The following is a 21,791-nucleotide window of genomic DNA, read 5'->3' as shown; positions in this document are numbered from 1 at the left end:
CCAAAAACTTCCTGGATTGTCTGTGCACCGCTGTATTGGTCTCCCAGCAGATATCAGGGTGATTGAAGTCTCCCATGAGAACCAGGGCCTGCGATCTAGTAGCTTCTGCGACTTGCCGGAAGAAAGCCTCGTCCACCTCATCCCCCTGGTCCGGTAGTCTATAGGAGACTCCCACCACGACATCACCCTTGTTGCCCACGCTTCTAAACTTAACCCAGAGACACTCAGGTTTTTCTGCAGTTTCATACCAGAGCTCTGAGCAGTCATACTGCTCTCTTACATACAATGCATCTCCCCTACCTTTTCTGCCCTGCCTGTCCTTCCTGAACAGCTTATATCCATCCATGACAGTACTCCAGTCATGTGAGTTATCCCACCAAGTCTCTGTTATTCCAAGCACATCAAAATTCCTTGACTGTGCCAGGACTTGCAGTTCTCCCTGCTTGTTTCCCAGGCTTCTTGCATTTGTGTATAGGCACTTGCGATAACTTGCTGTTTGTCCTGCTTTTAGTATGAGGCAGGAACCCTCCTCTTTCGCGTTCTCCTGCTCATGCTTCCTCCCGGTATCCCACGTCCCCACTTACCTCAGGGCTTTGGTCTTCTTCCCCCGGTGAACCTAGTTTAAAGCCCTCCTCACTAGGTTAGCCAGCCTGCTTCCAAAGATATTCTTCCCTCTCTTCATTAGGTTGAGCCCATCTCTGCCTAGCACTCCTCCTTCTTGGAACAGCATCCCGTGGTCAAAAAATCCAAAGCCTTCTCTCCAACACCACCTGTGTAGCCATTCATTGACTTCCAAGATTCAACGGTCTCTACCCAGGCCTTTTCCTTCTACGGGGAGGATGGACGAGAACACCACTTACGCCTCAAACGCCTTTATCCTTCTTGCCAGAGCCACGTAGTCTGCAGTGATCCGCTCAAGGTCATTCTTGGCAGTATCACTGGTGCCCACGTGGAGAAGCAGGAAGGGGTAGCGATCCGAGGGCTTGATGAGTCTCGGCAGTCTCTCCGTCACATCGTGAATCCTAGCTCCTGGCAAGCAGCAGACTTCTCGGTTTTCCCGGTCGGGGTGGCAGATAGATGACTAAGTCCCCCTGAGGAGAGAGTCCCCGACCACCACAACCTGCCTCCTCCTCTTGGGAGTGGTGGTCGTGGAACCCCCATCCCTAGGACAGTGCATCTCATGCCTTCCAATTGGCAGAGTCTCCTTCTGTTCCCTTCCCTCAGATGTATCATCAGATGAGCTTGTGAAAGAGAAGTTTAAGGATTGACATGATCGCAGTCTCTAAATACTTACGTGGGGAAAAGGAAGTTTGATAATAAAGGCAAAAGTATAATAAGATCCCATGGCTGGAAGGTGAAGCAAGACAAATTCAGATTAGAAATAAGGAGCAAATATTTAACAGTAAGGGTAATTAATCATTGGAACAGTTCACCTAAGGTGATTGTGGAGTCTCTTTCACTGGAAATGTTCAAATAGAGAGGTATGTTGAATGAATGCTTACTTTTGAATGAATGAATACTTCATTACTTTTACAAAAACATACCACAGAACATTTACTAGTGTACTATATAACTATACTAACATAAATTATTAGCACTGCACTGATAGGTAAATGAATTTTGCATTATCCTTCTTTTATGTTTTGATTATTTGCAAATCTCATCACATAGTAATCATAGAAACATCTAGCTCATCTCCATGTCACTGGTGTGAACTTACTGGATTTAGATACCACATCGCCTCCATTTGTAACACACAAGGAAATTTAATTATTTTTAAAACTGTGTTCAAATTTCAAATAATTTTATTCTTTGAGTGGCAGGATATAATATCCAAGTAATAGTCTTCATTTGGAGTAATACTGAGTGACATGTTCAAATAAGTTATGAATGAGGAACTGTTAGTCACACTGAATGTTTGGTTTACAAACTTTTCAAGCAGGAAAAGAGAGAAAAATATAATGGATGTATTTGAGATGGCCAGGCTTCGGATGCAAGCTCCAGTCAGGCGACCTTCATCAAAGGGTGCAGCTGACCCTGTCAATGTTCAGAATATCAGGGAGTTCAATGAACTTAAATACAAAGGCAAGTGGATTTTCTTCTTTCTGTTTGGGGTTTTTTTTGCATCTCTTAATCATTTCCTAGCATTTAAAAGAAAATTCAGTAATCCTTCTCACAGTTGCCCTTAACACAAACACTGGCCCTCACTGTATCTTCTTTACTACTGGCATTCTGGTTTAACTAGTGACCTGAAGATTCCACTGCTTGCTACACCATGGCATAGGTAGTATGGCCAGGGAACCACTATATCCAGCTGATTGCTGGCTGCTAAAACAGCCCTTCTGAATATTTTTAGTGGCATTGTATAACACATTTTGTGTTGTTTTTGTGGAGCGTGTCTGTCAATTTGCAGTGCAAAATATTTTGGTTCCCCAAAATGATGATATACTTAACTTCCATTAAATAGGAAAGCACAGGAATATTTCAGCAGCTTTTTAATGCACTTGTATGTGCAATGATCCATTCACGTAAAGGCGCTGAGAGGTGTTATTGAAAATCCCAACGCGGCTTTGGAGCACAAGTCCCAGTGAAAGTCTACAGGATTTATGCTCTTAAATAATTTAGGCACTTTTGAAATCCCACCCTCAGTGTCTGACAGCAGTTTACACCTGACATATTTGTGCTTTCTTATTAACTAAAAGAAGTATCACCACAATCAAAATTCACTGTGTCAACCCTTTAATTGAGTTGTTGTCATTACCATAGAATCATTGAAACTCCTAATCCAACCACTACTAACGATCCCAGGTATTTATACATTGTTACGTTCTTTGGGTTTGTTTGTTTTCTGGCAAATTGAAGTGGCTTACAGTTATTTTTTTCATTTGATACACTTCACCGCCATGTATGAATTTTTTTAAATGAAGTGGTATTTTAACATATTACAAACCATCCACTTTTTTGCCATTATTAGTATTGATGGTCCTAATGCTTTTTAAATGCATGTAGTTCACATTTTTAAAGTAAATGTGTCTGAAATAGTGTTATGTGATGACATTTTAAAATTCACAATCTATACAACAGATTCAGAAACACGAGCAGACTTGAGATATATGTATCCCGATCCTCCAGAAGACGATCTAACATTAGAGATTCAACAGCGGGCATTGCTAAGAGAGCAGCAGAAGAAACTTAACAGAATGAAAATGAGGAGAGATGCAGAAGGTAAGAGAAGATTAACTTGAGTGAATGAAACTTATTTTTAAATTTTCTTTAACTCATTGGCTTGCTCTGAAGAACGCATGCAGGTTCACAATAATTTGTTGGAAAATAGAAAGGTAAAGCTACTGTCAAAGGTCTATATATTTGAATTCTACATAATAAAGAAAAAGCCAGTATATCTGTCTGCACTTCCATAGTTAGAGTGGATGCTTCCCCTTGGCTCTTTGGGAGTAATTTTATTGCGATTTCATTCTTATTTTAAAAAATATAACAGAAGTTTAGGGAACGTCCGGTTTCTTAAAGAAAATCTAAAGAGTCATAAATAGTTTCTCCTTCTGGAAGATGAGCCTGACAGAAGTGGTTGAAGATGGTCTTCAATCATTAGATTAGTTCTGCAAGGCAGCAATACTTCCACATTCATCACAGATAGTTTTGGAAACCAAGAATTATGTAGACTGAAGTTAGTATAGCTATTAATGTGTCTCTGACTTTTGAACAAGAAATATGCTGAGGATTAGTAAAGACAAAGTTCTGCTATTTTCAGTCTCAAAACCAGCCATTGTCATAGAAGTACCATGTCCAATGTAGCAACTTACATAGCCTTACACTGCAGGTCCCCTTTTGGAGTATTGAAGACAGTGGGGCAGGTTCTCAGCTGGTGTTAATTGTCATAACTCCATTGAAATTCAATGGAGGATTTGTCTCTGTTTCTTGTTAGGAAAATTAACTTTTTCATCTTCATTCATTTTCTGTATGCAATAATACAAAACGTCTTTGAACCAGTCCTCTGCCATTTCACTACTTCAGGTCTGATCTTCAAAGCCATCAGTGGGTTAGGATGCAGCTTCATAAGTGACCACTTCTCCATTCCATGATGCCCTAAAACAGTTGACCTTCTCTGTAAAAATGCACTTGACACAGCACATGAGAACTGAAGTCAAATTGTGCTCTGAGAAATTTTAGCTGTGGAATGAGTTTTCAGGATCTGATACTTTCAGGCAATGTTGCAAAATCCTCCTCAGCATAACTTGGTTAATTAGGAAAAAGAAAGAAGAGAGATACAGACAAAAACAAAAGAGATCCTGATCAGACCTTCCCCTAATAGAGAAGGGAGAAGAGCAAAAGATCTATGAAGTCACTAGAAGCTTTACTGTATAGATCTAATTGACTTGGGAAGCACTTAAATACTAAACTGAAGGGCACTATAGAATGCCCTAAGATCCCTAGATACAAAAAGCTAGAAAGACTAAATTAGTATAGGCTTTATTTCCTGCGTGGTGGTAGTTTTGAGGCTACAGCCTTCATGAAAGGGGGAAGAAGACCCTACTGGAAAACAAGTAGTAATCTCACAAATTCTGCATCTACAACAAATCTCCACTCACTTGAAATGCCAGAATGAATGCTGCCTGCAGCAGATTGGATACAGGTCATCATAATATAATAATCACTCTTTGTTGCATATTTGGATTCAGGGACATCATCTGAATGTCCTCTCTCTTTCTTACGTATTTTAATTAGAAATGAATGTCAATAATGTTAAATATCAGTAATGTTAAGAAAAAATGTCCAGGTGAATGGGGCAGTTCTCACCTCTGCCAGAGCTGTTGTTTCAGGATCTCTGAAGACTTAGGTAGACATAATGGCATTTGCGTCACAATTTTGGAGGTTATTTTTGCCACCATTTAAAGCTAGAGACTTTTTGTTGTAAAGAAGGCTCAAATTCTGGAGTGCAAGATGCATTATCACAGATAAAAGAAAACGAGTACTTGTGGTACCTTAGCGACTAACCAATTAATTTGAGCATAAGCTTTCGTGAGCTATAGCTCACTTCATCAGATGCATTCAGTGGAGAATATAGTGGAGAGATTTATATACACAGAGAACATGAAACAGTGGGTGCTACCATACACACTTCTGCTCCACGGGAGGTATCTGTCTTCCCTGAGTTCGCCTTAGGACATAGTGTAACCAGAGTGATCAGGTAAGGTGAGCTATTACCAACAGGAGACCTGGAGGGGCGGGGGAGGAGGGAACCTTTTGTAGTGATAATCAAGGTGGGCCATTTCCAGCAGTTGACAAGAACATCTGAGGAACAGTGGAGGGAGGGGAATAAACATGGGAAAATAGTTTTACTTTGTGTAATGACCCATCCACTCCCAGTCTTTATTCAAGCCTAAGTTAATTGTATCCAGTTTGCAAATTAATTCCAATTCAGCAGTCTCTCGTTGGAGTCTGTTTTTGAAGTTTTTTTTGTTGAAGAATTGCCACTTTTAGGTCTGTAATCAAGTGACCAAGGAGATTGAAGTTTCTCTGACTGGTTTTTGAATGTTATAATTCCTGACATTTGATTTGTGTCCATTTATTCTTTTACGTAGAGACTGTCCAGTTTGGCCAATGTACATGGCAGAGGGGCATTGCTGGCACATGATGGCATATATCACATTGGTAGATGTGCAGGTAAATGAGCCTCTGATATTGTGGCTGATGTGATTAGGCCCTATGATGGTGTCCCCTGAATAGATATGCGAACAGAGTTGGCAACAGGCTTTGTTGCAAGGATAGGTCCCCTAACCCAGGAGCCTATCCTTGCAACAAAGCCCGTTGCCAACTGTGTCCACATATCTATTCAGGGGACACCATTATAGGCTGATCACATCAGCCACACTATCAGAGGCTCGTTCACCTGCACATCTACCAATGTGATATGTGCCAGCAATACCCTTCTGCCACGTACATTGGCCAAACTGGACAGTCTCTATGTAAAAGAATAAATGGACACAAATCAGACGTCAGGAATTATAACATTCAAAAACCAGTCGGAGAACACTTCAGTCTCTTTAGTCGCTCGATTACAGACCTAAAAGTGGCAATTCTTCAACAAGAAAACTTCAAAAACAGACTCCAACGAGAGACTGCTGAATTGGAATTAATTTGCAAACTGGATACAATTTTAACTTAGGCTTGAATAAAGACTGGGAGTGGATGTGTCATTACACAAAGTAAAACTATTTCCCCATGTTTATTCCCCCCCACCCCCCACTGTTCCTCAGACGTTCTTGTCTACTGCTGGAAATGGCCCACCTTGATTATCACTACAAAAGGTTTTTTCACCCCCGCTCTCCTGCTGATAATAGCTCACCTTACCTGATCACTCTGGTTACAGTGTGTATGGTAACACCCATTGTTTCATGTTCTCTGTATATATAAATCTCCCCACTGTATTTTCCACTGAATGCATCCGATGAAGTGAGATGTAGCTCACGAAAGCTTATGCTCAAATAAATTGGTTAGTCTCTAAGGTGCCACAGTACTCCTTTTCTTTTTGCGGATACAGACTAACACAGCTGCTACTCTGAAACCTATCACAGATAAGTAACAGCTTGCCTGTCTGCCCAGACTTGTCCAGCTCAGCTCCTGGGCAGAAGCCCTTCTCATAAAAATTGCAGTTTGGAGTTTCTTGCTGAACTAGAGCTCCACTTGCTGAGAGTTTGGAATAAATGCTAGTAAAGGCTTTAGTATTCCTGCCACTTGTAGCTTTTGTGGGGAAAAATAGTACTTTTGCAACTGTCATGGGAGAACTGGATAGTATCTTACTCTGCAAGTCATCCCAATATGACTAAGGGTGACCGAATTGATCCCAAAGGACAAAAGTTGTGTGTTTATTGCATGATGAGCTAAAAATATGTTATGCATTAAGGAGGAAGATGATGAAGAATATTTCTTGGGTTTGTTGTTTCTGTGACAGGCTTTTCTGGTGTTCATGTGTACTATAACTGTTATATACAGTATATAAAAAAAACAAATGTATATAAAATACACTTATTGTCTTAAATTGTGACCTTCTTGGGGCAGGGACCTTTTGAACTGTAATATTTTCCCGATGAGATTAAGTTTCTGATTGATAGGCCACATTGCTTTTGAGAAAGCTTTGATTTATCTGGAGGAGTCTGCTTTGCTTGCTATGAAAGTCAGTTTTGACTCATTCCATTAATTTGAGTACAGATTGCCAATTCTGAATGGATGATGTAGTTTTAGATAACATTAATCTGAACAAAGCCAGATGTTCCCTTTTCCAGGGCAGTTTAGATTGGCAGACAAGTATCTGAACCCTGAGCACAATTGTGGGAAATCTTTTTATTGTTAAGCTGCTTCATGGTCCTTGTAGAGGACGCTCTCCCCAGCCCACCAATTCTTTGTCCTCCTTTGTCTTGTGACTTTCATTGTCCATCTTCTGTTTTACACTTACTTATAGTCTGTTACTGTTACTTCCTACTCTGTAGCTCTGGGCAAAAGAAATATGTGTTATTTGCCTTTTCTCTGTTAAATTTGACTCTGAGGAAGGTGAATAGGAAAATTAACTCCTTTTTCTCCAATGAAAATGGATCAGACACTTTTTTCTTGTTGTTTCAGAGTAGCAGCCGGGTTAGTCTATATTCGCAAAAAGAAAAGGAGTACTTGTGGCACCTTAGAGACTAGTCCCCCCATTGTTCCTCAGATGTTCTTATTAACTGCTGGAAATGGCTCATCTTGATTATCACTACAAAAGGTTCCTCTCTCCTCCCCCCCCCGCTCTCCTGCTGGTAATAGCTCATCTTAAGTTATCACTCTCCTTACAGTGTGTATGATAACACCCATTTTTTCATGTTCTGTGTGTATATAAATCTCACTGTATTTTCCACTGAATGCATCCGATGAAGTGAGCTGTAGCTCATGAAAGCTTATGCTCAAATAAATTGGTTAGTCTCTAAGGTGCCATAAGTCATCCTTTTCTTTTTTCTTGTTGTCTCATTCAAGGGAAAAAGAAATGAGTGATATGTTTTTTTTACAATATGAAAATTACACTGCTGTTGACTCTAGAGGCAAAGACCAACCTATTTTCACAGTAATTATAGAGATTCTGCTAATGTTTCTGGGGGAGCAACAGATAAAAAAAAATTATGTGGACTATGATGCAACTCTTCTTTACATATACATTTATTACTGTATTTTCCCCAGGTTTTTAAATAAGAGAAACATTTTAAATGTTAGCGGCATCAAAACTTTAGAAACTAACAAGTTTTTAAACATATGACAGAAGTAGTTTCAAATGCTACACTTGCCCCTGACTCCTGCCAATTTTTATCATTTTGCAATCTCTTTCCTGTTTTTAATTGTTTTCCTTTCCCTTCTTGCTGTGTGAGAGAGTCGTACAAACAGGAGAGCTGAGTGAATCGTGGATTTTCAGTTTCAAGGCACAAATTGAAAAAATCAGATGCACACGCGCACACACACACACACATATGTTTTGGTCAATTTGAAAGAAATTTTTTTGTTTCAGTTGGGCTGTTTTGGGTGTTTAGATTGACCAGTTTTGAAAGCAAAACACTGTTTACAATCAAAGCCGAAATGTAACAGATGAACTGTTTCAACTTTTGCTAAATATTTTTTCCAACCTGAAACTAAATTGTCAAATTCAGCATGAATTTAGCTAACAGTTTTGGGGCCTGAAAAATGCATTTTTTGATGGAAAAGTATTTGTTAAAAAAATTGGCTGGTTCTAGTGGGAGAGAGAGACTCTCTAGGGCAATAGTGAAACTGAGTATACCCAAGGTGCTTGGAAATGTAAGAAGTAAATAAGTTGAAGAATAGAGAAAAATATTTTCTCTAAGCTCTTTCAATTATAGGCCTTGTCTACACAATATTTTTAACCCTAGGTAGAATTTATTCAGAGAGAAGATTTTTTTTTAAAAATTGATGTCAAACTAGGTGTCCCTAAAGAGAGAGATTTTCCCTCTTGTATTGATACATACAGAATGAAGGCATTATTGTCTAATGATGAGAGCATGGGACGGGGAGTTGAGTTTTGTGCCCCGCTCTGTTAGGTGTAGAGCACTTTACAAGTGTATATTTAAGGAAGCAAGCTGGCTCACTAGGAGGAGAGGTCTTTGTTATGCAGGCTTCTGTTTAAAATCTGGAAAGCACAAACTGTGCAAAAAGAAAAAATTATTTAAAGAAAAGTGTATGGGGACTAAATCTTGGGGATTGCATAACAGAATACAGAACTTTTCACTTCAATCTATCCCAGACTAGCGTAGTAGTGCTATTTGGTGACTTATGTGAAATGCGTTGGTGGTATTCATCCAGTATAACATGGACATGTCTCTAAATCAAAAATAGGATTAGGCAGCATCTTCAGTGGAAGTCCAGGCTGAGACATTAGTAATGCAGTATGGGAAAGTTAGTATTGTTACATGCCGTGCTATTCTGTTATGTGGCTGCATAAAGGACTTTACCTTTCAGCGCTGTTAGTCTTGCTTCTTTTACAGGTACTATTCATTTGGGAAAAAAATACATAAAAATTATCCCTTTTATCAGATAAACTGCCTTGTCTTAATTAGCTAATAGGTTTATACAAGATTTCTCATGGCTTTAGTTTGATTTTAGTGGCCTATTTCAAACTTCAAGGTACTTTTTGTTTTTTTTAAGATAATGAACCAGATATGATATAGTAAATGATACCTTTAATAGAAGATGCTCATTTTGGGAGAGAAGTGGGGGCAATGGACAAGATTGTTTGTGACTTTTTATACTTAAAGTCTCATTCTTTTTAAAGTTTAACCTTAAGTTACAATTTCCTGGCTTTCTAATATTTGAGATGTTAATAGTACAACTTATTTTTTTAACATTTTTTCCCATTCATTTAACAGTGTTTTGTGAACATTAACTCCAACTTACCCAAGTGTTTTGTCTACGAATTCCTTTATAACTCCTAAATTCCATTTGGCTATTTTATATAGTAGCTATTCAGATCAGATAGATTTTAAAGTCCTGAAGTTTAAGTTTAATCCTAATGACTAATAGAATATTGAATATGGCTAAGATCCTACATCTTTTTTTAATTCACCAATTTATTTAAGATAAGTAAAACATATTTATTTCATTGATGAAGAGTGGGGCAAGAAAACAAAAATACTACTAATATAGAAGAGGAAATCATCTTTATCATAACAGAATGATACACTCATCTGAGTCCTCTGGTACATCTTGGAAGGTTAACTTTCTATTTGAATGCTAATTCAGGGTGCGGAATTAGCTTAGAGATGCACTCCTTTGCTTGAGCTATATGATTAGCATATTTTAATTTAATTTTTATATTTTATTTGCACTTGTTAATGGGAATGCTGCAGACAATGATTTTAATGAAAAGATTTGTGTGAGAGGTAGGTTTAGGGCTTTAAACGTCATCCTTATTATTATGTATATTATAGTAGTGCCCAGAGGAGCCCAGGTCAAGATCAGAACCTCTTTGTGCTAGGTGGTATACAGACCCAGAGGCAGACAAGGTTCCTGTCCCAGAAACTTGTCTGTGAGAAGACAAACAAACAATACAGCAAGAGCAGGGTAGAGGAAGAATACTAAATATTTACAATTTCTAGATACCTAAATATACTGTTCTTCTTTGAGTGCCATTTCCTATGTGTATTCCACACGTGGGTACTCATGCGCAACATTCTCCTGAGTCTGGAAATTCTTCAAAGCAATGTCTTTTGGCCTGCACATGTTCTGTAGCTCTCCTCGTGCTCCCAATCAAGAGTGTAAGAGGCAGTGAGATTGTTTGAGTTCCATATCAATCAAACAAAATACTTACCTGAATTTTTTCTGAAACCCCACTCTCGCTCTGAAGACAAGAGACTTCACTCCATCAGTGTTCAGCATGCCCTGGCATTCTACCTGCAAAGAACCAAATCCATTAGGAAATCACGCAAGACTTCTTATCGCCATAGCAGAGAGAGGTCGTGGGCAAGCCATATCCTCCCAGAGGATTTCTGAGTGGGTTTCTGGATGCATCTTAAAGTGCAACAAGATAGCAAAACTTCCTCCCCCTGAGGGTATTGGAGCTCACTCCATGAGAGCAAAAGCTGCCTTCACTGCATCACTGATGTCCCACTGCAGGTCATCTGCAGGGTGGCCACTTGGAGTTCTATCCACATGGTCACAACACACTACACTCAAATTCATGCCTTGGCTGCGGATGTATTAGTGGGATCAGCAGTATTGAGGCATCTTTGCTACCGGGTTCCTCGCATCCACCTCAAGTCAGAACACTGCTTTCCAGTCACCCACGTGAGGAATACACATAGCAGCCAGCACTCGAAGAAGAAGTGGAGGTTACTTGTGATAACTGGAGATTCTTCAAGATGTGTGGTCCCAATCTGTATTCCACTATTCACTCTTTGTCCCCTCTGCTTCGGCTCCTAATGGATTTGCAGTAAGAAGGGGAACTGGAGAGGCATCCACCCACGCTGCCTCTTATACCCTCAGTTGGGACCACGAGAAGAGCTACTGCACATATGTGGGCCAACAGACACTGCTTTGAAGAATTTCCAACCTTGGTGTGCATGCATTCCCATGTGTGGAATACAGATAGGGACCACACATCTGAAAGAGCCTTCAGTTACAGTTAAGTAACTTCCTGTTATATGAATGTTTTGGGTTTTTATTTTTGTTTTTTAATTTTATAAATATCAACTTTTCCAACTATCCTCAGCTTAGCCATCATGTTTCCTGAATAATTGTAGGCATCATGGTTACAAGTGATTTTTGAGAAGAGATTTGTAGGCGGTAGAGGTGAGTAGCCTTACAGATAAGTTCAGGGATGGTGTGCCATGTATTGTAATTTGAAAATAGTTAATAGGTTAATTTAATTACTTTTGAACACCTTATATTGTCACAAGTTTCCATATGAAATTTAAAGCCACCAAACATAACTTTATAGAGAAGAACTTTGCCATGGAGATGAGTTACTCCATGGCACCCATACAGCAAATAATACAGTTTTAAATAATGTTCTGCAGCAGGTTCTGTACTTATGGGCCTGTACTAAATTCCAAATTTTTGAGCTTATAAGCAAAAATATAACATATTATCGAAAACAAGCTGGCTAAGTAAAAAGTGAATTTATTATTTTATGAAAATTATTTTAAATGGTGTATTCTCTCAGTGCTACTGTAACTGCATTAAATGAAGACAGTATGCAGTTCTTGTAGTAAGAAACAGTACTTCTTACCAGCTACGTGATTAGTTGTCGTTTATTATATGTATTACAGTAATACCAAGAGGTCCCAACCAAGATCACTGCCCCTCTGTCAGGCGATGGACAAACGTGGTGAAAACCATTCCCGACTCTAAAGAACGTACTGTTTAAATAGACAAGTCAGGCAAAGGTTGGGAGGGATAACAGAGACCTAGAGAGGTGAAGTGACTTGCCTAAGACCAGAGAGCAGGTTTCTTGGTTCTGGTTCAGTTGTCCTATCCTCTAAACCAAGCTGCCTCCCCAAAGGTTAGTTACTTTCTGTATTGTCCATTTTGATGCTCTGTAATAGGAAGGGCACATTGATTGTTACTACCAAGGTTGTCAGAATCTGCTCTGAGGAACCCAGTGTAAATTTGCTCTTTAGTTACCAAATAAAGATTTCTGCAGCAGAAAGTAGGTGTGTTTCCAGAAGTTGATTCAATATAACTTTTAATGTCAATATCATCAGATTAACCTTGAATACATTTAAAGATCTTGTTAGTAAAAACAACCTGGTTAGTCTGGACATTCCTATAATAATCCATATAGTGTATTTAAATTCAATAGATGTCTTGCACAAAGCCAAGAAATAACCAAGTTGGTATTAATTTGTTTTGCCACTTAGAAATATAGTTCTGATATGCAAATATATTACATTTTGTTCTTCATTTGGAGAGACTTTGAATACAAACTTGGGGGAATGTTGAGTATTTATAACACTATCAGATTTCCTTCAACAACAGTTTGAGTATTTACATTAGATCCATCTAGTTACCCTTAAATTAATATTAAGACAGCTAAAGCAAATTTTGCATCAAAATATTCCCAGTTTAGTTATTAATACAGTGAATATGACTGTAAAGGTAAGACTTTAATAAGGAGTGATTCATTGTGATGTCCATATCTGTGTAACAATTGTGATGTCCATATTTGTGTAACAATATTCTGCTAAAATGTTTAAATATGTTCTTGTATAATCAGTGTTTATGTCCATTACTTTTTTTTCCTCCCTGGGCTGTGATGGCTACTATAGACTATGATGATTCTGGTCCTGACTTTAACCCACGAAACATGGGACTGGTAAGAGGAAACTGAGCTCCCCTTCTCTCCTCTCCCCAATATGCTTTTTTATTTTGTTCAAATGTGCAGAGTGTTGTGGCTTGTACTTACGTTAATTTTGGACTGAGTGTACATTAGAATACTGTTGAAATAGAAAACTAAATTTAACTAAGCTTGCCATCTGTCTGGTTAACTGGCAAGCTAGAGGAATAACAAATAGGATACTTTATTCAGGTCTCTTTGCTGAGGCAGGAAATAAGCGCCATGGCTATATATCTTGATATAGACATATTGCTGGATTCTTCACTGCCTTGCACCCTGTATAGTCACATACATCTGTGCAAAGTTAGGAGTAGAATGCTGTACCTAGTTATGCTAGTACCTAGAATGCTGTGAGTTAGTGGAGAATGCTAATTTGGTAGAACTTTACACAGTTATATATGATTAAACAAGGTGCAAGGCAGTAAAAAACAGGCACTGTCTCCAACAAGATATACAGGAGCTATAGAGCTTATTTCCTGGCTCAGTGAAAAGAACTGAATAAAGTGCTATCAAATTATAATTCTCCACTAATTCACACTGGCCACAACAGGTGCAATGAAGAGTCAGGCACTTAGAATGTCACTTAAACTATTACTCTGAGATCCTTGCATTGCCTCATGATGCACAGCTAACAGAGCAGTGGTATGTTCAGCATAATGTTAGTGAACTTTGGTTGTAAATAGCTACTTGGAATTCTCCTTTGGAGGGTTGATTTGCACTAAATTTTCAGTTTCCCATTGTCTCTTTCCTCTTTGATGAACTCAAAATTGATAGACGTTATATTGATTCTCAACACAGAGGAATCCCTTTACAAAACCAATTCTGTAATAAATTGTTGCAGCCATGTTGTTACTTTAAAGGTTGAACTTGTAATAATGTAGTAAGGATAGCATAATAACAAATACTAAGCTATGTTACAGTTGCATAGAAGTACATTTTTTTAAATCTGTAATATCAAGCACTTGATGTCACAGGGGATTAGTAAAGGTTTTTGAATCTTTCCTGTTTAGATCACTACTTTGAATACAGTCCAAAAGTCATGAGGATATTCAGTATCTTATGTGAAGTAAATTGCCAGTCTGGGTTTAGTTCCTAATGAACATGGGTCCAGGTTACACAAAGCACAGTCACAATTGACACCCATGTAGACAGTTTTAGTAGAGAGGATTGTTGTGGAAAGCGGCCCAAATATGACTTGTTAGGGAAAGTCTCAAATATCTTTAATCTTTGTATTTTTGCTAATAGAACAGGACTGAAGCACATTTGAGAGCACTGCACTGTTTTGTAGGTATAAAGAAGACTGTAAATTTCCAGTACTGTGCAGTGTTGTTCTAGCCATGTTAGTCCGAGGATGTTAGAGAGACAAGGTGAGTGAGGTAATATCTTTTAATGGACCAACTTTTGTTGGTGAGAGAGACAAGCTTTCAAGCTACACAGAGCTCTTCTTCACATCTGGAAAAGGTACTGAGAGAGTATCACAGCTAAATACAAGATCAAATAGATAGTTTAGCATAAGTAGTTAGCATATATTCTAAGGGGCAATTCAAGGTGAAGTGGCCCATTAACAATCTTGTACTCACAGGACAAAAAGGGGTGTTAGTAGGGTACAGATTGTTGTGATAAGCTGTAAATCCGGTGTCTTTATTAAGACAATGATTTGTAGTGTCTAACAAAGTTAAGAATTTAAGCTCCCAGGCTTATCTTTTGAAAGCGTTGTGCAGGTTTCCAGTGCAGTAACAACTACAAGGTGAAACCAGGAAATCACTGCTCTCTTGAATGAACTCGCACAGGAAAATGACAAAAGACAAAAAACACCTGTGGGTGAACACTTTTCACAAAGCGATCACTTTATATCTGACTAGTGAGTCCTCATCCTCAAAACAAACCTGGACAACGCTTTCAAAAGACGAGCCTGGGAGCTTAATTTCATAACTTTGCTAGATGCTACAAATCTTGGTTTTAGACCAGGTCTACACTACATGCTTATATCGGTATAATTACTTCGCTCAGGGGGGTGATAAATCGACCTAAACCCTGTTGTAGATAGCTTCTGCTGTCAACATAGCTACTGCCTCTCAGGGAGGTGCATTAACTATGCCAACAGGAGAAGCTCTCCCATCGGTGTAGGAACGTCTTCACTTAAGCGCTATAATGGCACAGCTGCACCGATGTAGTGTTTTAAGCGTAGACCTGTCCTTAATAAAAACACTGGATTTATTGCTTATTACAACAATCTGTAACTCATGAACCCCCCTTTTTGTCCTATGACTAAAGCTATGTTAAGGAGCCACTTCACCTTGAGTGCTCCCTTAGAATATGTGTTAACTATATAAGGATTCTCAAACTGGGGGTCATGACCCCTTGGGGATCTCGAGGTTATTACTGGGGTTGTGAGCTCTCAACCTCCACCCTCAAGCCCCGCTTTGCCTCCACCATTTATAATAGTGTTTAATATAAAAAATGTGTTTTTAATTGATAAGGGGGGGTTGCACTCAAAGGCTTGCTGTGTGAAAGGGGTCACCAATATAAAAGTTTGAGAACCAAGCTGTTTGTTCAGTCTTCTGTTTAGCTGTGACACTCAGTACCTTTCCCAGACCAGAAAAAGAACTATAAGAATAAAAGAACAGCCATACTGGGGCAGACCAAAGGTCCATCTAGCCCAGTATCCTGTCTTCCAACAGTGGCCCATGCCAGGTGCCGCAGAGGGAATGCACAGAACAGGTAATCATCAAGTGATCCATCCCCTGTCGCCCATTCCCAGCTTCTGGCAAACAGAGGGGCTAGGGACACCATCCCTCCCAATCCTGGCTAATAGCCATTGATGGACCTATCCTCCATGAATTTATATAGTTCTTTTTTCAACCCTTTTATAGCCTTGGCCTTCACAACATCCTGTGGCAAGGAATTCCACAGATTGACTGAATGTTATGTGAAAAAATACTTCCTTTTGTTTGTTTTAAACCTGCTGCCTATTAGTTTCATTTGGTGACCCCTAGTTCCTGTGTTATGAGAAGGAGTAAATAATACTTCCTTATTTACTTTCTCCACACTAGTCATGATTTTATAGAACTCTATCATATCCCCACTTAGTCATCTTTTTTCCAAGCTGAAAAGTCCCAGTCCTATTAATCTCTCCTCGTATGGCAGCTGTTCAATACCCCTAATAATTTTTGTTGCCCTTTTCTGAACCTTTTCCAATACCAATATATCTTTTTTGAAATGGGGCGACCATGTCTGCACACAGTATTCAAGATGTAGGCGTTCCATGGATTTATATAGAGGCAATATGATATTTTCTGTCTTATTATCTATTCCTTTCTTAATGATTCCCAACATTCTGTTCCCTTTTTTGACTGCTGCTGCAAATTGAGTGGAACATTGAGTTTTCAGAGAACTATTCACATTGATTCCAAGATCTCTTTCTTGAGTGGTAACAGCTAATTTAGACGCTATCATTTTATATGTATAGTTGGGATTATGTTTTCCAGTGTACATTACTTTGCATTTATCAACATTGAATTTCATCTGCCATTTTGTTGCCCAGTCACCCTGTTTTGAGAGATCCTTTTGTAGCTCTTTCCAGTCTGCCTGGGACTTAACTACCTTGAGTAGTTTTGTATCATTTGCAGATTTTTCCACCTCATTGTTACCTCTTTTTCCAGAGCATTTATGAATATGTTGAATAGTACTGGTCCCAGTACAGAACCCTGGGCGACACCACTATTTACCTCTCTCCCTTCTGAAAACTGACCATTTATTCCTACCCTTCGTTTTCTATCTTTTAACTAGTTACTAATCCATGAGAGGATCTTCCCTCTTATCCCATGACTGCTGATTTTGCTTAAGAGCCTTTGGTGAGGGACCTTGTTGAAGGCTTTCTGAAAATCTAAGTACACTATATCCACTGGATCCCCTTGTCCTTATGCTTGTTGACCTCCTCAAAAAATTCTAGAAGATTGGTGAGGCATGATTTCCCTTTATAAAAACCATGTTGACTAGTCTCCAACAAATTATGTTCATCTATGTGTCTGAAAATTTTGTTCTTTACTATAGTTTCAACCAGTTTGTCTGGTACTGAAATCAGGCTTACTGGCCTGTAATTGCCAGGATCACCTCTGGAGCTCCTTTTAAAGACTGGCGTCACGTTAGCTATCCTCCAGTCATTTGGTACAGAAGCTGATTTAAATGATAGGTTACAGATGACAGTTAGTAGTCCTGCAATTTCACATTTGAGTTCCTTCAGAACTGTTGGTGAATACCATCTGGTCCTGGTGACTTATTACTGTTTAGTTTATCAAGTTGTTCCAGAACCTCTTCTAATGACACTTCAATCTGGGACAGTTCCTCAGATTTGTCATCTAAAAAGAATGGCTCAGGTTTTGGAATCTCCCTCACATTCTCAACCATGAAGACTGATGCAAAGAATTCCTTTAGTTTCTCTGCAATGGCCTTATCTTCCTTGAGTGCTCCTTTAGCATCTTGATCGTCCAGTGGCCCCTCTGGTTGTTTAGCAGGCTTTCTGTTTCTGATGTACTTAAGCAAAATTTTGCTATTACTTTTTGAGTCTTTGGCTAGCTGTTCTTCAAAATCTTTTTTTGGCCTTCCTAATTATATTTTTACACTTCATTTGCCAGAGTTCATGCTCCTTTCTGTTTTCCTCATTAGGATTTAACTTTTACATTTTAAAGGATGCCTTTTTTCCTCTCACTACTTCTTTTACTTTATTGTTTCGCCACAGTGGCTCTTTTTTGGTTCTCTTACTATGTTTTTTAATTTGGGATATATATTTAAGTTGAGCCTCTATTATGGCGTCTTTTAAAAGTTTCCATGCAGTTTGCAAGGATTTTACTTTTGGTGCTGTACCTTTTAATTTCTGTTTAACTAACTTCCTCATTTTTGTGTAGTTCCCCTCTCTGAAATTAAATGCTACAGTGTTGGGCCGCTGTGGTGTTTTTCCCGTCACAGGGATTTTAAATTTAATTATACTGTGGTCACTATTACCAAGCGGTCCAGCTATATTCACCACTTGGACTTGATCCTGTGCTCCATTTAGGACTAAATCAAGAATTGCCTCTCCTCTTGTGGGTTCAAGGACTAGCTGCTTCAAGAAGCAGTTATTTAAGGTGTCAACAAACTTCATATCTCCATCCCATCCTGAGGTGATATGTACCCACTCAGTATGGGGATAGTTGAAATCCCCCATTATTATTGGTTTTTTTATTTTAATAGCCTGTCTAATCTCCCTGAGCATTTCACAGTCACTATCACCATCCTGGTCAGGTGGCCGGTAATATATCCCTACTGCTACATTATTATTCGAGTATGGAATTACTATTCTATGGTACTGTTTGGTTCATTTAAGATTTTTACTTCATTTGATTCTATGCTTTCTTTTCACATATAGTGCCACTCCCCAACCAACATGACCTGTTTTGTCCTTCCCATATATTTTGTACCCTGGTATTACTGTGTCCCATTGATTATCCTCATTCCACCAAGCTTCTGTGATGCCTATGATATCAATATCCTCATTTAATATGAGGCCCTCTAGTTCACCCATCTTATTATTTAGACTTCTAGCATTGGTATAGAAGCACTTTAAAAGCATGTCACTTTTTAGCTGTCTCCCGTTACATGATATCATTGAATGAGACTTTTTTTCATTTGACAGTTTCTCATCAGATCCTACCTGTATTTTATCATCTTTCATCCTCTTCTCTTTCTTAGGATATAGGGAATCTCCATTAATAGATCCTCCCCTAAGGGATGTCCAAACCACATGCTCCTCTGTACCTGTCAGCTTTCCCCCAGCCCTTAGTTTAAAATCTGCTTTACAACCTTTTTAATTTTAAGCACCAGCAATCTGGTTCCATTTTGGTTTAGATGGAGCCCATCCTTCCTGTATAGGCTCCCCTACCCAAAAGTTTCTCCAGTTCCTAATAAAACTAAACCCCTCCTCCCTACACCATTGCCTCATCCACACATTGAGAATCTGCAGTTCTGCCTGTCTAACTGGCCCTGCACATGGAACTGGAAGCATTTCAGAGAATGCTATCGTGGCGATCCTGGACTTCAATCTCTTACCTAGCAGCCTAAATTTGGTCTCCAGGACCTCTCTCCTATCCCTCTGTATGGCATTGGTACCTACAAGTACCATGACCACCGGCCCCTCTCCAGCACTACACACAAGTCTGTCGAGATGTCTCGAGAGATCCACAACCTTCGCACCAGGCAGGCAAGTCACCATGCAGTTCTCCTGGTCATCGCAAACCCAGCTATCTATGTTTCTAATGATTGAATTGCCCTTTACCAATACCTCTTTTTTCCTAATATGTCCCCCGGAGAGGTATCCTCAGTGCAAGAGGGTATCACAACATCATCTGGAAGGAGGGTCCCAATTATGGGATCGTTTCCCTTTGCTCCAGTTTGATGTTCTCCTTCCCTGAGGTTTTCATCCTCCTCAACAGCACAGAGGCGGGACCATTCTACTGTGTCTCGGAAAGTCTCATCTATGTACCTCTCTGTCTCCCTTAGCTCCTTCAGCTCAGACACCCTGGCCACCACAGTCCATACACAGTCTCTGAGGACCAGGAGCTCCTTGCACCAAATGCACACATACACCACCTGCCCATAGGGCAGGTAATCATACATGCTGCATTGGGTGTAATAAACTGGGTAGCCCCCCTTCTGTTGCTGGACTTCTGCCTACATTATCTTTTTACTCCTGAAGTTAGTTCCTTTGTTGAGGTTTTGTTTTTATCAGTTTTTTTGTGTGGCTTAAGTTTAAAGAAGTTTAAGGAATGTTACATGTATCTAGCCCCCCACTCTCCCAGTCCTGCTCTCAACTCCTTTGCAAAACACCTGTTAGCCACTCCTGTTTGTTAGCTCCTTTGGTCGCTTAGGAGCAGGCTTTTTAAAGTCCTGGTCTTCCTGAGTAGCCCCGCCCCCTGGTTAAGGGCTGATGGGTGCTAAAGGGCTTAGAGATCAAAGCATCATTAAGATGCTCTCAGCCTTGTCTAGCGGGCCGCTAGGCTCAGCACCCACAAGGTCAGCACACCGTCCCCAAACGAACAGACCACATGGTATATTTCAGTCCAGCAGCAAGCACACCACAACAAACAAACACCCACACAACAGACAACAAACTTACCCCAAGGGCCACGTAATTTCTCCTCCTTCACCTGGAGAAATCTGTCACAAAACTCCCGTTAGCCGCTCTGTGTAGCTCAAAAGCTTGTATCTCTTACCAACAAAAGTTGGTCCAATAAAAGATAAATAAATAAAAGATACTTCACTCATCTTGTTTCTCTAATTTCTGTCAATCTGGCACTTTTCAGAACCACTAGAATACTAATAAACAAACCAGCAAGCAAAAAGCGCAAAAAAAAAAAAAAAAAAAAACCCACCCAGACACTAGTACAGCTGAACTGAGTGTCTTCTGTTTTACTTTTTTAGTTCAGAAATGAATCCAGTGAATTCTTGAAAAATTCACTATTGGAGTCTGAGAGTGCTTTCATTGGTGAGTTTATGCCTCTATATTTAGCAGTATTTATGTTTATGTTCAACATGACATTTGATATGGTGGTATTGTTCTCAAACAAAATGATTATGCTGCTATTTTAAAAGTCTCAAACCAGTAGACTTTTCCAGTGGAATTAGTAATTGTCAGCCCTAATTATGTGTGTTGGGAAAGTCCTCTCTAACTTAAAAAGCGGATGTTAATGTAATTGCTTACTTCTTTTTGTCCTCCTTTCTGTGCTTTGCTTTTCATCAATGCTGTACTACATAGTGCTATTGTTATTGTAATCATTGTCAGACCTTAATGCGTTGTAATAGCTTGCAGTTTTATTTTAGACATAGTGTAAGAATTCTTACTTGTCCTTCAATCAAACAGTACTTTGGTAGTTGAAGTTGGAAATGGAAATGAAATGGAAACAGCATAGCCTGAATCCATTCTCTGTTATATGTATTACTGTACTAATTAAGGTTAACAAGGCATTCAGTCTAAATTGATTCCCCTGACTGAATGTTAGCATTGTCCTTTATACAAGCCACATCTCTAGCTGGACCTAAATTCCATTACATTGTCTCCAGATTCTCCAGCATTGTGATGCCACTGAATGAGAATTCTCCATAAGCTTCATTTTTATTAAGAATTAAAGTTTTAAAATGAGTTAAATATCACTGCTAATTTTGTTATCAAATTCCATTTATTTTATGCTCTTCCCACATTTTAAACTTTCAGTACACCAGATATTTGTATTGAAATTGTTCAGGAGAACTTAGATGTTTTGATAAGTTGGTAGTGGACAATGGGACTTTTGGCACCTGCGGAGGGATGGGAGGCAATTTGAGATTGTGGGATAAGCACATTATCTGGATGTTTCTGGTTAAATGATCAGCAGTGAAATACAGG

The 21,791-nt window shown here is 39.2% G+C and overlaps 1 protein-coding gene across 6 annotated transcripts in view; it reads left to right on the top strand.

Moving 5' to 3' along the window:
• Positions 1-21,791, top strand: part of CSPP1 (centrosome and spindle pole associated protein 1) — a 182,784-nt gene that overhangs the window by 128,784 nt on the left and 32,209 nt on the right. For 4 of the 6 annotated variants that reach the window (XM_077810172.1, XM_077810174.1, XM_077810173.1 and 1 more), the window contains 4 exons: positions 1,940-2,085; positions 3,085-3,225; positions 13,308-13,354; positions 20,831-20,894. In XM_077810172.1, coding sequence (XP_077666298.1) covers positions 1,940-2,085; positions 3,085-3,225; positions 13,308-13,354; positions 20,831-20,894 — 398 coding nt within the window. The remainder of the gene's footprint in view (positions 1-1,939; positions 2,086-3,084; positions 3,226-13,307; positions 13,355-20,830; positions 20,895-21,791) is intronic. The other 2 variants (XM_077810171.1, XM_077810175.1) reach the window with 2 other exon arrangements.

This window comes from Eretmochelys imbricata, chromosome 2, assembly GCF_965152235.1.
Source record: "Eretmochelys imbricata isolate rEreImb1 chromosome 2, rEreImb1.hap1, whole genome shotgun sequence".
In the NCBI taxonomy this organism is placed as follows: domain Eukaryota; kingdom Metazoa; phylum Chordata; order Testudines; family Cheloniidae; genus Eretmochelys; species Eretmochelys imbricata.
The sequence above is the reverse complement of the archived record's forward strand: the minus strand, read 5'-3'. Positions and strand labels throughout refer to the sequence as shown.